The sequence below is a fragment of the Saccopteryx leptura genome, chromosome 1, assembly GCF_036850995.1.
Source record: "Saccopteryx leptura isolate mSacLep1 chromosome 1, mSacLep1_pri_phased_curated, whole genome shotgun sequence".
Classification (NCBI taxonomy): domain Eukaryota; kingdom Metazoa; phylum Chordata; class Mammalia; order Chiroptera; family Emballonuridae; genus Saccopteryx; species Saccopteryx leptura.
Window position 1 is genome coordinate 316,135,369 of NC_089503.1, and position 16,845 is coordinate 316,152,213.

Sequence of the window (16,845 nt, forward strand, 5' to 3'; positions counted from 1 at the left end):
CCCCATACTCCTAACAGCCCTCAGGAAGGCAGATTGGGGAATGCTCCTGCAGTGACTGTGGGCCCCTCTGGGGGCGCTGGTGAGAGCTTGGCTCTCAGAGGAGGTCCCAGGGATGCCCAGCCAATTTGTCTGGGATTTTCAAGCCACCTGTGACCCTTTTGCCATCCTGAGGTTCTGCTGTTCTGGCGTGCTCTGGTACACAGGGTCCTTGGTGGTTGTGGCCAAGGCCCTGGGCCTTCCCACCATCAATCCCTCAACCTTATGACTATCAGTACCTTTTGGATTTACTCTTCCGTTGTTCAGAACCACTTCTGTCTCCTATTGTCTAATAAAACTTTAAAAATGAGCCTGACCAGGTGGTGGCGCAGTGGATAGAGCGTCGGACTGGGATGCGGAAGGACCCAGGTTCGAGACCCCGAGGTCGCCAGCTTGAGCGCAGGCTCATCTGGCTTGAGCAAAGAGCTCACCAGCTTAGACCCAAGGTCGCTGGCTCCAGCAGGGGGTTACTCGGTCTGCTGAAGGCCCGCGGTCAAGGCACATGTGAGAAAGCAATCAATGAACAACTAAGAAGTCGCAACGAGAAACTGATGATTTTTTTTTTTTTTTTTGTATTTTTCTGAAGCTGGAAACGGGGAGAGACAGTCAGACAGACTCCCGCATGCGACCGGGATCCACCAGGGGCAACGCTCTGCCCACCAGGGGGCAATGCTCTGCCCATCCTGGGCGGCGCCATGTTGCGACCAGAGCCACTCTAGCGCCTGGGGCAGAGGCCACAGAGCCATCCCCAGCGCCCGGGCCATCTTTGCTCCAATGGAGCCTTGGCTGTGGGAGGGGAAGAGAGAGACAGAGAGGAAAGCGCGGCGGAGGGGTGGAGAAGCAAATGGGCGCTTCTCCTATGTGCCCTGGCCGGGAATCGAACCCGGGTCCTCCGCACGCTAGGCCGACGCTCTACCGCTGAGCCAACCGGCCAGGGCCCCTCATGGATTTCTAAAGCCATCCACCTGCATATGGGGGACATTGTCAGTAGTTTGTGTCATCCTCTCTGCTTTGTGGAGCCCACCAGGGACCCCTTTTGGCCTTGGGTTTGGAGCAGGTGCCTCTCAGAACTGTGTTGCCACAGCATTCTTTTTTTTTTTTTTTTTTTTTCATTTTTCTGAAGCTGGAAACAGGGAGAGACAGTCAGACAGACTCCCGCATGCGCCCGACCGGGATCCACCCGGCACGCCCACCAGGGGCGATGCTCTGCCCACCAGGGGGCGATGCTCTGCCCATCCTGGGCTTCGCCATATTGCGACCAGAGCCACTCTAGCGCCTGAGGCAGAGGCCACAGAGCCATGCCCAGCGCCCGGGCCATCTTTGCTCCAATGGATCCTTGGCTGCGGGAGGGGAAGAGAGAGACAGAGAAGAAAGCGCGGCGGAGGGGTGGAGAAGCAAATGGGCGCTTCTCCTATGTGCCCTGGCCGGGAATCGAACCTGGGTCCTCCGCACGCTAGGCCGACGCTCTACCGCTGAGCCAACCGGCCAGGGCGCCACAGCATTCAAACTCGAGCTGAAGGCAGGTATTAAGTAATGTCCCTTACAAAAGCCGTGGTTCCTTCCTATACAGGACCAGTTGTAAAAATCGGTCCATGGTATCTTTAGGGAGTGATGAGGGGCATTAGACAACCTTTGAGAACATTCTACGTGTGCCACTTCGAGAGAGAATCCATGCAATTGCCTCTTAAAATGAATATTTTATGCTGTTTCATTGTGAACAACTGTAATAAAATGGCAATAAACATATTAAATAAAGCACCAACTATGTAATTGCTTGGACTATGAATGAATAAACATCATTAAAATTCATAACCAAATCCTATTCACAAATGTTAATTTGCTGAGTTAAGTTCAAATGCACACGACAGAAAGCTATCACCTTGGAACAAGCTAATTAAGTTAGTATATTAAGGGGAAGTCAGAGATGCAAGAGGTCTTTGCTGGCTTGCCATCCCTGGGGAGGGAGAGTGGAAGCATACATGTGCCTCTAGTACAGTCCTATCTGGGCAGATGTGGCCTCGTGGGAAGAGGGAGAGACCTCCCTAGGGTGGGGGAAGGGAGGCCACATCCCAGCTCTGGGAAGTCCAGCTAGCAACCTGTTTCTTTCTCTGTAACTAGAGTTGAAACCTTGGCCTCCTCACCCTCCAGGGATATGGGGGCTTAACAACTACATGGAGTCAGTTCCTGCTGCCCAGGGCTTTGCCTTTTTTTTCCTTCAGAGTCACTTCCTCCAGGAAGCCTTCCCTGATGACTTACACAAACAGGAACCATTTGTTGAAAAGACTATTTTTTCTCCCATTGGATTGCCTCGGCATCCTTGTCAAAAACTATTTGACCATAAATGTGAGGGTTTATTTCTGGACTCTCGATTCTATACTACTGATTGGTATGCCAGTGCTATACTATCTTTATCAGTGAAGGTTTTAGGAAGTTTTGAAATCAGAAGTGTGAGTCTTCCAATGCTGTTCCTTTTCAAGATCATTTTGGCTATTCTGGGTCCCTTTGAATTTCTATATTAATTTTAGAATCAGTTTGTCAATTTCTGCAAAAAGGCAGCTGGGATTTCAATAGGCATTGTGCCGTCTCTAGATCAATTTGGGGAGTGTTACCATCTTAACAATATTATGTCGTTGAACCCATAAACACGGCGTCCTTTCATTTATCTGGACCTTTTATACATTTCCTTTTCAGGGATGTTTTGTAGTTTTCCGTGTACCTGTTTTGCACTATTGTGTTAAGGGCCCAGTGGTGACAGATTCAGGGATGCTCTCTGCCCATTAGTGAACAGGGCCCTGGGGCCCTTGGGGCCTCTGCTTTTCGGCCAGAGTGGATGGTCACAGCTGAGCCAGGGCACACTTTTGCGAGGGAAGAGGTGATGGATGTCTGCTTTCTATTCTCTTTCCCTGTGTGCTCGGGGACACTGGTCTTTGGTCTCCTGCACCAGGTGGCTGTGCAGAGGGCATAAGATGCCATTTGGGAGGGCTGTGGGGGTGGGGAGCGGGCCTCCTGGGGCTCTGGTTCTAAGTCGTGCACTAGCCTGATTTGCCAGGACCCCCTGAGCATTAGAGTTTTGGAGGACTGGTCTAGCTGATGATGCAAACCTGTTACTTATTGCACCTGTGCCTCCCAAAGAGGGCCAGCTATGCAGAAGTGGGTCACAGCATTCCAGGGCCTGTTGCCACATCCCAGTACTCCCGCTGCACACCAACTCCCCACCTCAGAATACAAGCCTTGGGCTATTCCGGGTATGGGAGCCTGGGAGTCAGATTTGATTTGAACCCTAGGCTGTGTGACTTCAGATAAAACAATTAGCTTCTCTGAGTCTGTTTTTTTCCTCTTTAAAAACAGCAGCACTGTGATGAAGCCCATGGCTTTGTAGTGCGGCCGATGCATCGTAGGTCCTCATGACATGGTACTTCTGTGACGCTCATGGGCACTGCCTAATTCCGTCAGCACCCAGGCCCCCCGCCTGACTTTGTGGCTGAGACCTTCACTGATCAGTGACGTGAGCTGCAGCCATTTGTCCCATTTCAGAAATTGGGAGGGGACATGAGACGAATGACCAGCTCAGAGGGAGAAAAGCCTGGGTACCCAGCCTGGCGGATGTGCCCCGCCCTCCCTGTTATCACTGATTCCAGGTTGCCCTTCCTCCCTCCCTGTTGGTCCTGTTTTAAATAAGTCACAAACTTGCCTTATCTTTGCATTCCTTGTGGGCAAAACCAGGGGAAAGAACATGCTCTGAATTCCTCAAAGCCCATCTCCTAAGGGGAGGAAGGGGAGGGGATGTGAGCAAGAATTATATACCCAGAATCCCCATGCTCCCCCCCTCTCCTGCCCCCGGGGCAGACGGCTGGCCAGGAGTGCTCTGTGTCGACCAGTGAATTGTGCTCTGCCTCTGAGAGCACCCACCCTATGTGCACCCCTGAACTTTAGTTTAGGGTATGGGTTTAACACAGTCTGAGCATCCTGGTTGAGACCTGGCCCCGGCCTGTACACATGGAGGCACATGGGGAGGACGTGGTGTGAATCTGCCGGGACTGCCCTGGGCGTCCCCAGCCAGCTAGCTGTACACGCATCTTTCATTCAGTCCCCTGGAACAATTGTCATTCTCTGTGCTGACTCTGCCAGTCCCTTGAGCAAGCCCCTCTCTGAGCCAGCAAGAAGGTGAGGGGTGTAGAGGGGAGGGGAGGGAAAGTCCCAGTTGTGGTTTCTGCTCTATGGAAAGCAGTAATTTAATGACAGGGCCCCATTCTGCGGGTAGTTGTGAAGGTGCAGGCATGATGTCGGCGCTCCTTGAACGCACAGCAGAGGAAAGCGTGCTTGTCTGGGAGCCCTGCCACACTGAGCAAACCCTTTCCCTCTGGGACCACCCGCTCTGGAAGCCTGCTTCTGAAACATGAAATGCCGGCTGAGCTACAGACAAAGGGGTTTGTTTAGCAGAGGCGGCAGTCACAGCTCATCAGGGCCCAACTGTTAGGTCACTCTCAGTTGGGCCCCCTCCCAGGAACGGTAACTAGCCCAGGTTCTCTAGTTGTGTGACCCTGTGCAAGTCCCTGCTCTGCACCAGACCTGCATCTTCATCTGTGAGAGGGGCCACCTGTGTTTGTCCTGGGCCGTCCCTCAGTCCCTGGCTTTCCAATGATTTTAATTGTCAGTACCTCTGACTTACAGCTTAACAAAGCCCTTCACATCCTTCGCCACTTTATGTTGGCAGCTCCCTGCAGGGAGTTCGCCAGCCTTCCTGCCTTCCATATAGGGAAGCTGAGTCTGGAAAGGCTGAGGGTCATTCAACCCAGGGCAGGGCCAGGACTGGCGTGGGTCTTTCTAGCTCCCAAAGGAAATAGAGGAGGAAAAAAGCCTGCAGCTTTGGGGCGTCCTGGGAGGAAGGACCCGTCCACCATGAGGCCCTTTCCCCAGGGACACAGAGAAGACACCACCTGGATACTGCAGGGGACCCAGACCACCTCCTCCCTCATAGAGAGGACACACTGAAACCACATCAAGGAGAGGAGCGAGGTCTGGCCCACATCCTTATGGCAACACAACTCCACAAGGGCAGGGACAACCCCGAGGGCCCCTTTGGTGCTTGGTGTCCCAGCTATCCAGCTTCAACCAAAGAAATAAAAAAGCCAATGTTTCCATCAAGACCAGAACATGCAAAGACCTGTCATTGCTGTTGATGGAGTGTGCATCATTGTTCATGTGGACCTTATGTTTAAATGTCTGTCAATCTTGGAATCAAATGAAAAGCAGACTCGATATCACAGCTACCTGATGAGTCTCTGCAGAAAGAACAGAAATTTGATTCAAGGCTGCTCTTGACTCCAGCTCTGCCTCTACCCAGCAGCAGGACCTGGAGCTGGTCACCTGGCCTCTCCCAGCATCTATCTCCGATCTCTAGTTTGGGCCAATAAAATAACAATGGAAATTAAATTGGTGATATACCAGAGCAAAGATTCTAGGCTCAGACTCATGGGTCTGAGTCCTGGCTCTCTGTCCACTCATGACCGTGTTTCCCTGCTAACTATGGCTTTGTCACAAATTTTCTCAGCACTTACCAGCTTTGAACAACCACTTTATGACATATCCTGATTTCTGTGAACCTGGAATTTGGGTGGAGCTCAGCTGGGCAAATTTGCTCCGTGTGGCATTGGGAGAGGTCAGCTGGTGCCTGATCAGAAGGGTCCAAGCATGCAGGACTTCTCGCTTGACATTCTCGGGGTGGCCACAGTCCCTGAAGAGCAGCTTAGGTCTTCTAGCTACAGGCTTCTGGGCCCGCAAGTGGAAACTGCCAAGTGTGACTCAACACCAGACAGAACAAAGTGCATCTCTATTCACAGGAATGAAATCAAAACCCAACAATCAACACTCATAGTCTCAAAGAAAAATGACAGGTCATGCACACAAACAGGGAGACCTGGTCTATAACCAGGAGAAAAATCTATCAGTAGAAACAGACCCAGTGTATTAATCTAGGTTCTCTAGAAAAACAGAACCAACAGAAGATTCACTGTAAGGAAATGGCTCACATGGTCATGGAGGCTGAGAAGTCCTACAACTGCAGGTGGCAAGCTGGAGACTCAGGAGAGCCCAGAGGGTGCAGTTGCCATCTGAGTCAGAACCCAAAAGCAAGAGAAAGCCAATGTCCCAGCGTGAAGACAGGCAGAAATAGCAAATTCTTGCTTACTCAGCCTCTTGTTCTATTCAGACTTCCAGCGGAATGGATGGCCTCATCTGCATTGGGGGGTGGGGCAACTTGCTTCTCAGTCTACAGTTCAAATGTTAATTTCACCCCCAAACTCCCTCATGTACACTCTGAGAACAGTGGTTAACCAAATAGCTGGGTATCCCCTGACCCAGTCAAATCGACACATACAATGAATCATCACACCCAGAAATGACAGAGATGATGGAATTTGCAGACAACATTAAAACTGTTAAAAACATATGGTCCCTCATCATGAAAGATAAAAGAAAACTCAAGCATGATGAAGAGTGATTTAAAAAACAAAAAGAGGAACTTCTAAAGACGAAAAATACAGTTTCTGATACGAAAAATACACTGGATGAGATGAACAAAAATCAGGCATTGCAGAAGAAAAGATTAGTGACCTTAAAGGCATCGCATAAAAATGATCCAAAATGAAGCACAAAGAAAAAAATATAGCTGTGGCATAAAATTAATATTACAGTCTCGTATATGTATGATTGGATTCCCAGAAAGAAGGCAGACAAATATTTGAAGAAATAATGGCCAGAATTTTTCTAAATTTGATAAACACTATAAACTCACAGATTCAAGGAGTTCAATGAACCACAGGTATAAGAAACATGATGAAAATGACACCAAGATACATTACAATCAAATTGCTGAAAACTGTGACAAAGAAAAACAGAGAAAAAGAGACACAATGTACAGAGGAGCAAAGATAAGAGTAAAGGCAGATTGCTTTTTTCTTTTTTTTTTTTAAACTTTATTTTATTTTTTTAAATTTATTTATTCATTTTAGAGATGAGAGAGAGAGACAGAGAGAGAGAGACAGAGAGAGAGATAGAGAAGGGTGGGAGGAGCTGGAAGCATCAACTCCCATATGTGCCTTGACCAGGCAAGCCCAGGGTTTTGAACCGGCGACCTCAGCATTTCCAGGTCAATGCTTTATCCACTGTGCCACCACAGGTCAGGCTAAAGGCAGATTTCTCATTGGAAAGATGGAAACTGGGTGGCAATAGAGCAAGATCTCTGTTAAGTTTGAAAAGTTCTCATCTTTTTCAGGGAAAAAAAAACAATGTGTCAAGCTAAGATTATATACCCAGCAAAAATCTTTCATAAATGAATGAAAAATCAAAACTTTTCCAGATATACAAAAGCTGAGAAAATTTATTTCCAGCAGAGCTACATTACAGAACGTGTCTAGAGAAGTTCATCAAACAAGACAAATAATGCCAAATGGAAATTTGTATCCTCACAAAGGAGTAAAGAGGGCCTGAGGCCCTGGACAGTTGGCTCAGCAGCAGATCGTCGGCCCAGTGTGTGGAAGTCCTGGGTTTGATTCTCAGCCAGAGCACACAGGAGAAGTGCCCATCTGCTTCTCTGCCCTTCCCCCCTCCTTTCTCTCTATCTCTCTCTTCCCCTCCTGCCGCCAAGGCTCCATTTGAGCAAAGTTGGCCCAGGTGCTGAGGATGGCTCCATGGCCTCCACCTCAGGTGCTAGAATGGCTCCAGTTGCAACACAGCAATGCCCCAGATGGACAGAGCATTGCCCCCAAGTTGGCATGCCAGGTGGATCCCAGTTGGGCGCATGTGGGAATCTGTCTCTCTGCCTCCCTGCTTCTCACTTAAGAAAAATACAAATAATAATAATAATAATGCAAAAAAGTGCCTGAAATGGTAAATTTATGAATAAGTAAAAAATAAACTAATATTCTTATATTTAAGCATAGCTTTGAAAGTAAGTTGACTGTTTAAACAAAAATAATAATATACCCTGGCTGGGTGGCTCCATGGATAAAGTATCCCTCCAGCATACTGAGGTCACAGGTTCCATCCCCAGTCAGGGTTTGAGAAGCAACCAGAGAGTGCACAACTAAATGAAACAACTAAGTGGAACAGCAAGCGGATGCTTCTCTCTTTTTTTCCCGTTCCACTCCTCTCTCTCACTCTCAAATCAATGGGGGAATAACCTTCTTAAAGAATTAAAGAAATAATAATAAAGTAGTGTGGGGTTTATGATACGTTGGCATACTATACGATTATGCCATTGACAACAGAGAGGATGGGGTTGGAGAGTGGAAGTGTACTGTTGTGAGGTGCTTCCACTGTAAGTAAAATAGTATAATATTATTTGAAAGTAGACCATACTGTATTCAATGTATGTATTATAAAAATAGGCTCACCACAAATAAAGAGTGATGCCTGATATATTATGGGGGGTAAATGGGGTCCTAAGGCATTACTCAAGTACAGGCAGTCCCTGGGTTATGAACAAGACAGGTTCTGTAGGTTTGTTCTTACGTTGAATTTGTATGTAAGTTGGAACAGGTACATTTACCTATTAAATGCAACTTTAGACAGATGTTTGTCTTGACATAGTATTTATTTTTACCTTTCTGTGCATATAAATACTTAAACATTTTCAAATACAACCTTAAACAATCTTGGATGGTGCAGAAAATGATAGACTTGTTGGAGAGGACGGAACTGGTGTTAGAGTCAGGGTCTGATTCTGCTGCTGGAGTCAGTTTCGTAGGCATCCAGGGAGGTTCTTACAGAGCTTTTGTTTTCCTCATCGTAAATGGCCCTGTGGCATCTCAGGCCTTCAGTAACTGTGTGGTAAACTTTGGTGAACCTCTCTGTATCAGGATCTTGCTCCTTTAATTTCTGCATCAATGAGACAAAAAGCATCGACTCTTTTATAAAAAAAAACTTTTTTGGTTCTGGAGTTTCTAGGTTCCTGTTTTCTTCCCTAAACGCTATCATCTGCTACTCTAGTTCTGTAAGGACTTCATTGGTTAGTTCTTTGCCATGGGACTCGAGCAACTCTATGATATCATTGTCACTGATGTCCAACTGCAATTGGTTACCGATAGCCCTTACAGTGCTCTGTTCGTGGGTAGGCGTTGTACATAAGTTGGATGTTTGTAACCTAGGGACTTAGTGTGATCTGCAAAACAAAGTCCAGAAAAGAGAGAACGGGAACAAAGAACAATTAGCAAGATGGTAAGATTTAAACCTAGCCATATTGATAATCACATTAAATATATATATAAGTGACATAAGCATTCCACTTAAAAGACAGAGGTTCTCAGATTGGATTTAAAGAGAAAGATCTTAACTGATGTTCACAATATAAAATTATATAAGACTCTATAGGGTTGTGTGTTTGTGTCTGTGAGGGCCTTTGTTTTATATTTGTACATAATTTTTTAAAAATTGATTTTAGAAAGAGAGAGGAAGTGGGAGAGAGAGAGGAACATTGATTTGTTGGTCCACTTATTTATGCATTATTGGTTGATTCTTGTACATACATGCTCTGACCAGGGATTGAACCTGTAACCTTGGTGTTTCGGATGACGCTCACCTGGCTAGGACTTGTACATAATATCTTAAAGTTTCTTTATATCAATCTGTATCAGATGAACACAATAAGAGACAGTGTTCACAGCCTGTCTGAGGCAACATACTGGATTTTCACTGAGCATGTTTCTTGATTGGCCAGCCTCCCAAGCAGGGCCTCTGGTTCTGCCCTCATGGCCAAATCTTCTCATGCCTCTGGGCCTCCCCCTCTGTGTTTCCCTCTGTCTGGGATGTCCTTCTTTCTTTGCTCCTCTGAAGCTCCTACTTATCCCTCAAAATCCAGCTCAGAAGTTGGCCATGTGAAGCCTTTCCCCCCTCCCCACCCCCGTATCGCGTGTGTCTCTCTGGTGGAGCCCGCAGACGCCTCCTCCTTCTCTGCAGGGCTCCTCTGTCCTGTTATCACAGGCTGTGGCGAAGACCAGAGCCCTGTGCTCAGCGTGTTCACCCATCCAGCCCAGGTAAAAATGTTGCTGTCTCTTCTCTTCCCTTAGCCTCAAAGACAAAAATCAAGGGGAACTCATTCCCCCCGTGATGAGATCTACAGTGACGTATCTGAGAGAGAAAGGTAAGTGAGTTGGCTCCAGCAAGGGGACGTGAGGGCTGCTGGGTGCACCTCCCTGGGAGGCCTGTCTCAGGTCCTGAGCACCCCAGACCAGGGAATTGGGGGAGTATGCACCCCATGTGCAGGGTGGGTGACCAGGATGGGTCAGGCTCAGGCATGGTGGCTCCAGCTGTGGGCTCTGCACTTGGACTGTCTGTATTTGAATCCTGGCTCCACTGTGTACCAGCTGCATGACCTTGGGCCAGTTACCTTCTCCGGGCCTCTGTTTCCTCTTCTGTCCAATGGGTCAATAATAGTACCTGATTCACAGGGTTGTTGTGGGGCCCAAATGAGATGACACGTGTAAAGCCCTCCATAGAAGGGACTCCTTTGACACAATAGGTTTGCAGACCTTTTCAGTGCGATTGGTGACTTGCAGAGCTGAGCCTTGTGGCTCCTCTGAGACACCTGAGGCCAGAGCTCAAATCCACAGGGAAGGTGTTTGGAGGCTGCTTTTCCCCTAATGGGAGGAAGAACGGGAGGAGTGGTGGCCACCTGCAGGGCAGGGGCAGGTGCTTCGGGGGGAAGTGGGACCACCACTGGTGTGCCCAGGAATCACACAAAGCTTTATGAAACTGCCTCTGTAGCTAGGGAGGTCTGATTGTCATCTGGAGGTGTCTCTGCCTTTAACTGGCTGTCATTTCTCATACTTCCCTTTCTGTTATTTCAGGAATGGATGAAGGATAGTGCATAAAGACCAAAGTCAGACTATAAAAGGGAGTCTCTCTTTTTATTTATTTATTTATTTATTTATTTATTTATTTTTATTTATTTATTTTTGTATTTTTCTGAAGCTGGAAATGGGGAGAGACAGTCAGACAGACTCCCGCATGCGCCTGACCGGGATCTACCCGGCACGCCCACCAGGGGCGAAGCTCTGCCCCTCCGGGGCGTCTCTCTGCCGAGACCAGAGCCACTGTAGCGCCTGGGGCAGAGGCCAAGGAGCCATCCCCAGCGCCTGGCCCATCTTTGCTCCAATGGAGCCTTGGCTGCGGGAGGGGAATAGAGAGACAGAGAGGAAGGAGGGGGGGTGGAGAAGCAAATGGGTGCTTCTCCTATGTGCCCTGGCCGGGAATCGAACCCGGGTCCCCCACACACCAGGCTGACGCTCTACCACTGAGCCAACCGGCCAGGGCCGAGTTTCTCTTTTTTTAATGTAGCTACTCTTTTATTCATTAAAAAAAACCCCACATAAAAACAGCTCACAGTAGCAGCTCAGTATATATTTGTTGAATGAACATCTGAATTGAACACTTCCTCATTGAACACCGCCTATATCCACCCATGGTCCATGCACTGGGGTTACCACAGTGACCACAGCACAGGGTCCTACCTCTTGGGTTTATGGTGGCAGTCTCTCCATTACCTTTCCCTCTATAAAGCTGTAACTGTGACCGCCAGGGACTCACTTCAACTGGGATGAGCTGGTCACGGAGATCAGGGAGGTCACTGACCTCGTTTCCTATGCTGTGTAACAAATTACCACAAACTTAGTGGCTTAAAACAGCATGAATTATTTCACAGTTTCTGTAGGGCAGAAGTCCATTCACATGGGGCCCAGTTCTCTGCTCCGGGTCCCACCAAGCTCATGTAAAGGTGTCAGCCGTGCTGCGTTCCATTCTGGAGGCTCTGGGGGAGAATCCACTTCCCCACACTGTCAGACCCTCGGCCAGACTCAGTCTGTACAGCTGTAGCTCTGAGGGTGCCCATTCCCTTGCTGGCCGTCAGCTGTGGACACAGGCCTTTTCCTGTCTTGCTTCCCTTGCTACGTGGCCCCTCCACCAATGGAGACCTTCCCATGCATTGAGTCCCTGTCCCCATTCTCTGGATTTCTTTTGCCGGGAGGAATCTGATCCCTATTTAAAAGCTCACCAAGAGCCTGACCTCTGGTGGCGCAGTGGATAAAGCGTCGACCTGGAAATGCTGAGGTTGCCGGTTCGAAACCCTGGGCTTGCCTGGTCAAGGCACATATGGGAGTTGATGATTCCTGCTCCTCCCCCCCTTCTCTCTCTCCTCTCTCTCTCTCTCCCCCTCTCTCTCTCCTTTCTAAAATGAATAAATAAAAATAAATAATAAATAAAAATAAAAGCTCACCAAGACAATCTTCATATTTTAAGGTCAACTGCCTTGGACCTAAATTCTACCTGCAACGGTCCTTCATGGCGGCACCTTAGATTAGTGTCTGACTGAATACTTGGAGAGAAGAGGTGTGTGCACCCCTGGGGTCCAGGAACCTGGGGGCCATCTCAGAACGCCGCCCCTACAGTCACTCAGCCAGGAAAGAGAGGGACCAGCACAGGGGAAGCTGAGGGAAGGGCGGGGCACGGGGCTGCCTGGAGGCTGGAGAGAGGGCTAGAGGCAGCGAGGCAGGAGAGGGGCAGCGGTGGCCAGACTGTGGGGGCCCATGGCTGATAAGGACAGGGAGGACTCCCAGAAAAACTGGTCAGAGTTGGATAGACATGTTGAATTGCTCACCGAGCTTCAGCGTGGAGAAAGATTGGGCAGTGGCGAGTATGGTGGGGGGTTCTCTGTGCTATCCCAAATGGGAGCTTCTACCTACCTGGGAAGAGCCCAACAGAGCACCTGATAGTGGCTTGCATGTTGATTGACAGTATATTTAAGTTTAAATTACCATGTGCAATGAGTGGCAGCCTTGTTAGACAGGTCAGCACCAGACACTTCTGCGAAGAGAGGGAAGCGGCATGTTTGGAGGCCCCTGGGTGTCTGGCACACGGCACACACTTTCCCATCCATCCTTTCTGCGGGGCCCGGAGGCAGGTCTCGGCCTCACTGTGCAGATGGGGCAGCCGAACTCGGAGAGGCTAAGGGCTTCCTCCGAGGCAGAGCTGCACTGAGCCCCAGTCTGTCTGACATTAGTGTGGGTCTCTTTCCAGGCCCCCTTCCTGGGGCCACTCAGGTGGGAGATCAGGTGGGATTGGGGCATGTGGAAAAGTTTGAATTGAGAGGAATTAATGAAGGTGGATAGTGAGGGGCAGAAATGAACCAGACGGGGGAGTGTCCCCTGCCAGCCACAGAAGGGTGATGCAGGGGCAGCGGGAGTCATGGGACGTTGTGGAAACCCGAGGTTCTGGGACCTGTGAGATGCCTGGAGGCTCTCTCCCTGCAGGACTCCGCACAGAGGGCCTGTTCCGGAGATCGGCCAGTGTCCAGACCGTCCGCGAGATCCAGCGGCTCTACAATCAAGGTGAGTCGGCTTCCAGAGACCCCTCACCCTGAGCCTCCTGCTGTCCAGGGTCTCAGAGCCCTGGCACCCAAGGCAATGCAGCTCTGTCCCCCAACCCCAGAATAGCCCAGGGCCAGACAGCTGCCCAGCTGGGTCCTATGTCCAGCCTCCCGGGGCAGGTGGGCACACAATGCCATTCTGCCTTTAGGGTTTCTCCATGCAAAGTGGACAGGTGATTTGAAGTGTAGGGAATTATTTCATGGAGGCCTCTTTAGGGAGCGATTCCAACCAGCTCCGCACAGCTTCCTCGGCTGCCTGTGTGTAACCCGCAGACGGGGAGACAGGGTGTCTGAGCTGAGCACCTGCAGTGATGTTGGTAGAGCAGCTAGCTCACCTGCAAGGAGGTTTTCCCTCTACTCTGTGGACCTCTTCATTTCCATAGTCATGTAGTCATTCATTAAGCGACAGGGCCAGCACCATGCACTTGCAGGTCAGTCCTCAGCCATAAGTGCTGGGCACTGGGGACAGTGAGAGCCAGGAACCTGACCTCAGAGTGCTCCCATCCCAGGTGGGACCAAGCCACACAGCGGAGAAATCGATAGCGTGCCCCAGCCTCTGCCTGATGCCCTGGAGATGCGGAGGAGGGCGGGTGGCAGCACTCCCATTTCCAGACAGGACATAGTCACCCCTAGCCCTGTCGTCCCAGCATAAGGCTCTTCCCCCTGGATGTTTAAAGCCGTTCGGTGTCAGAGCTGGCTTTGAAGTGGGAATCTCCAGCCCAATCAGCCCTCAGATACACGATGCTATGTCCAGGGAAGCCCGTGAACTTTGATGACTACCGGGACGTCCACATTCCTGCCGTGATCCTGAAGACCTTCCTGCGAGAGCTGCCCCAACCGCTGTTGACCTTCAAGGCCTATGAGCAGATCCTCGGGATCACCAGTACGTACCCTCCCCAGGGTGTAGCCAAGGACCTGGAGAGCGGGCTGCCCCAACCTGCACCTCTACTGAGGACCTGGATCCCTGCCAGCCTCCACCAGGCCACCAGTGTCCACGGGTGGGGCCCGGGGTGGTCAGGTGCATCTGGGCCAAGCAGCAGGGTGGCCGGGGGCAAGCAGGACATGGCTCCTAGCACACAGTAAGTGCTCTGTATACAGTGACTTTGTGACAGTGAGCCTGTGAGTGCTCTTTCTCGAAGGGACCACAGCGAGAGCTGGAGGTCGCCGCTACACTGGGACCCACTCTGGGCCATCACTCTCAGATGAGGGGAAGCTGGAAGGCTGAGTCCAGGACAAGATGGAACCCTGAGCCTCGGAAATACTCATTTCACGAGGCTCCATGTCCGTTCAATTATCCAGAGCAGCTTGTGTTCATGAAAGAATGGCTTTTATTAAAAAGCCAACTTGAACTCTCACAGTAGAGGATTTTGTGTCTGTTGGCTGTGGCTGTGTGAAGTACAGGGTGTTCGTGGTAACCCTGACCAAGGCACAGCAAGAGGTCAGCACACCGGCAAAGAGGGGTGTGAGAGTGTGAGGGAGTGTGTGTGTGCATGCTTCTGCAGCGGGAGCTTGGGGAATGCTTGTTGATGGGTGAGTTTTGACAGGAAGGTAACAGAGCTCAGTGCAAGATGTCAATAAGAGAGAACTGATCCTGGGACAGCTGCGTTCAGCCCCCTTGTAGATGTGGGGACCTGAGCAACTTAGGATCATAAATGGGTTACATTAGTCCAGAGCAGGGTCAGCACACCTTTCTGTAAAGGGCCAGGCACTAAATATTTCAGGCTCTGTGGGCCAGACTCAACTCTGCAACAGCAGCATGGACAATATGTGAATGAATGGATGAGGCTCTGCCGATACAGCTTTATGATAAAAATAGGCCAGTTGGCCCCCCAGGCCCTTGGGTTGTAGTTTGCCAGCTCGTGGCCTAGACATCCCATTTCTGAAGTGATTTGACTTCCTGGGAGGTAACGGCTACGGTGCCCATTGTGAAGGAGACGGAGCTGGAAGGGGGGGGGGCGGCTGAGAACATCTGCCTGGCCCAGAGGTAGGAGCGCCAGGCCCACAGTGGGATGCGGTCCTCATGCCTGTGCCCACCCCCCGGGAAGGACTCAGGAAGGACCCTCGTGTTGTTGCAGGTGTGGAGAGCAGCCTGCGGGTGACCCGCTGTCGCCAGATCCTGCAGAGCCTTCCGGAACACAACTACGCCATCCTCAGCTACCTCATGGGCTTCCTGCATGAGGTAAGTGGACAAAGCAGGGCTGTTGGGGGGGCTTTTCCCTCCACACCAGTGCCCACCCGGCAGGGCCAGGGGTCACACCCTTCCTCAGCCTTTGGGCTCCTCTCCCTGGCCCCGGAGGACCTCATCCAAGGCCTAGCAGGCAATGACTCCACTGAGCAACCTTCTGCACTGCTGGCCGGGGTCAACCATGGCCACTCCTGCCACTCCCACACCAGCTGCCCTCAGTTATCGGGGGCCTCTGCTCCCGTGTCATCCTTCGAGTGGGGGGAGTCCTGAAGGGAGGGGCTGTGTGCCCAGGTCATCTGGCTGGGCGATGCCAGAAGCCATGTGCTTACCCACTGGGCCAGAGTTCCCCAGCTGAGGGGACCTGAGTCCTCTGGAGTAATAGAGGGTCTGGGAGACACCGAGGGGCCCCAGAGGAAATCAGAGAAGGTCAAAGCTGGAGGGTCCCTGAGGGCATCAAGGCTGATCCCTTCCTTTTACAGATGGGGAAACTGAGGCCTGGAGCAGGGAGGTGGCGGCACAAGGTCACAACACTGGCTCCCCACCATTGCTCCTCCCAACTGCACAGGACCCACGGGTCATCCCTCATCTCACATGTGTCCTCCAGGTGTCCCGGGAGAGCATTTTCAACAAGATGACCAGCTCCAACCTGGCCTGTGTCTTCGGGCTGAACTTAATCTGGCCGTCCCAAGGCGCGTCCTCCCTGAGTGCCCTGGTGCCCCTGAACCTGTTCACCGAACTGCTGATCGAGTACTACGGGAAGGTCTTCAGCGCCCAGGACACTGGCGGGGAGCTGGGCGCTGGCTCAGCTGGGGCAGGAGAGCAGGGCAGCCCCGTCGCCACCCCCCCACCATGCCGGCAGCCCCTGGCAGCGGCCGGGAGAGCTCGCTAGTGCTGGAGATGTCACATTGAGGTCTGTCCGTCTGTGCACTTGTGTGTTTTGTAAACTTGCCATTAAATGAACTTCTAGTGAACCTTGCCGTGGCAACGCTATGATTCTGGTCCCTTGGCCCTCCCCCACGTTCCTGAGCTGTGGGCAGAGGTAAGACAATGGATCTGTCAGAATCATGACTTGACGTGACGCAGCTTTAAAAATGGGTGTTTATTGGCTGGGGCCTTGTGTGCAGCAGCTACTGGCTCTGTGATGCTGTGTAACAAGCCAGTGACTTATAATAGCAGCTGTTTTGGCCTGCCGTCAGCGGGCCAGCTG

At 50.8% G+C, this 16,845-nt stretch overlaps 1 protein-coding gene across 3 annotated transcripts in view; it reads left to right on the plus strand.

Annotated features, from left to right (window-relative positions):
• The window catches only part of ARHGAP8 (Rho GTPase activating protein 8), a 52,289-nt gene extending 35,691 nt beyond the window's left edge, over nucleotides 1–16,598 (plus strand). For all 3 annotated transcript variants that reach the window (XM_066358632.1, XM_066358633.1, XM_066358634.1), the window contains 5 exons: nucleotides 10,101–10,174; nucleotides 13,338–13,415; nucleotides 14,208–14,336; nucleotides 15,529–15,632; nucleotides 16,243–16,598. In XM_066358632.1, the coding sequence (XP_066214729.1) occupies nucleotides 10,101–10,174; nucleotides 13,338–13,415; nucleotides 14,208–14,336; nucleotides 15,529–15,632; nucleotides 16,243–16,527 (670 nt within the window). In that variant the 3' untranslated portion in view covers nucleotides 16,528–16,598. The remainder of the gene's footprint in view (nucleotides 1–10,100; nucleotides 10,175–13,337; nucleotides 13,416–14,207; nucleotides 14,337–15,528; nucleotides 15,633–16,242) is intronic.
• Nucleotides 16,599–16,845: the final 247 nt, after the last annotated feature.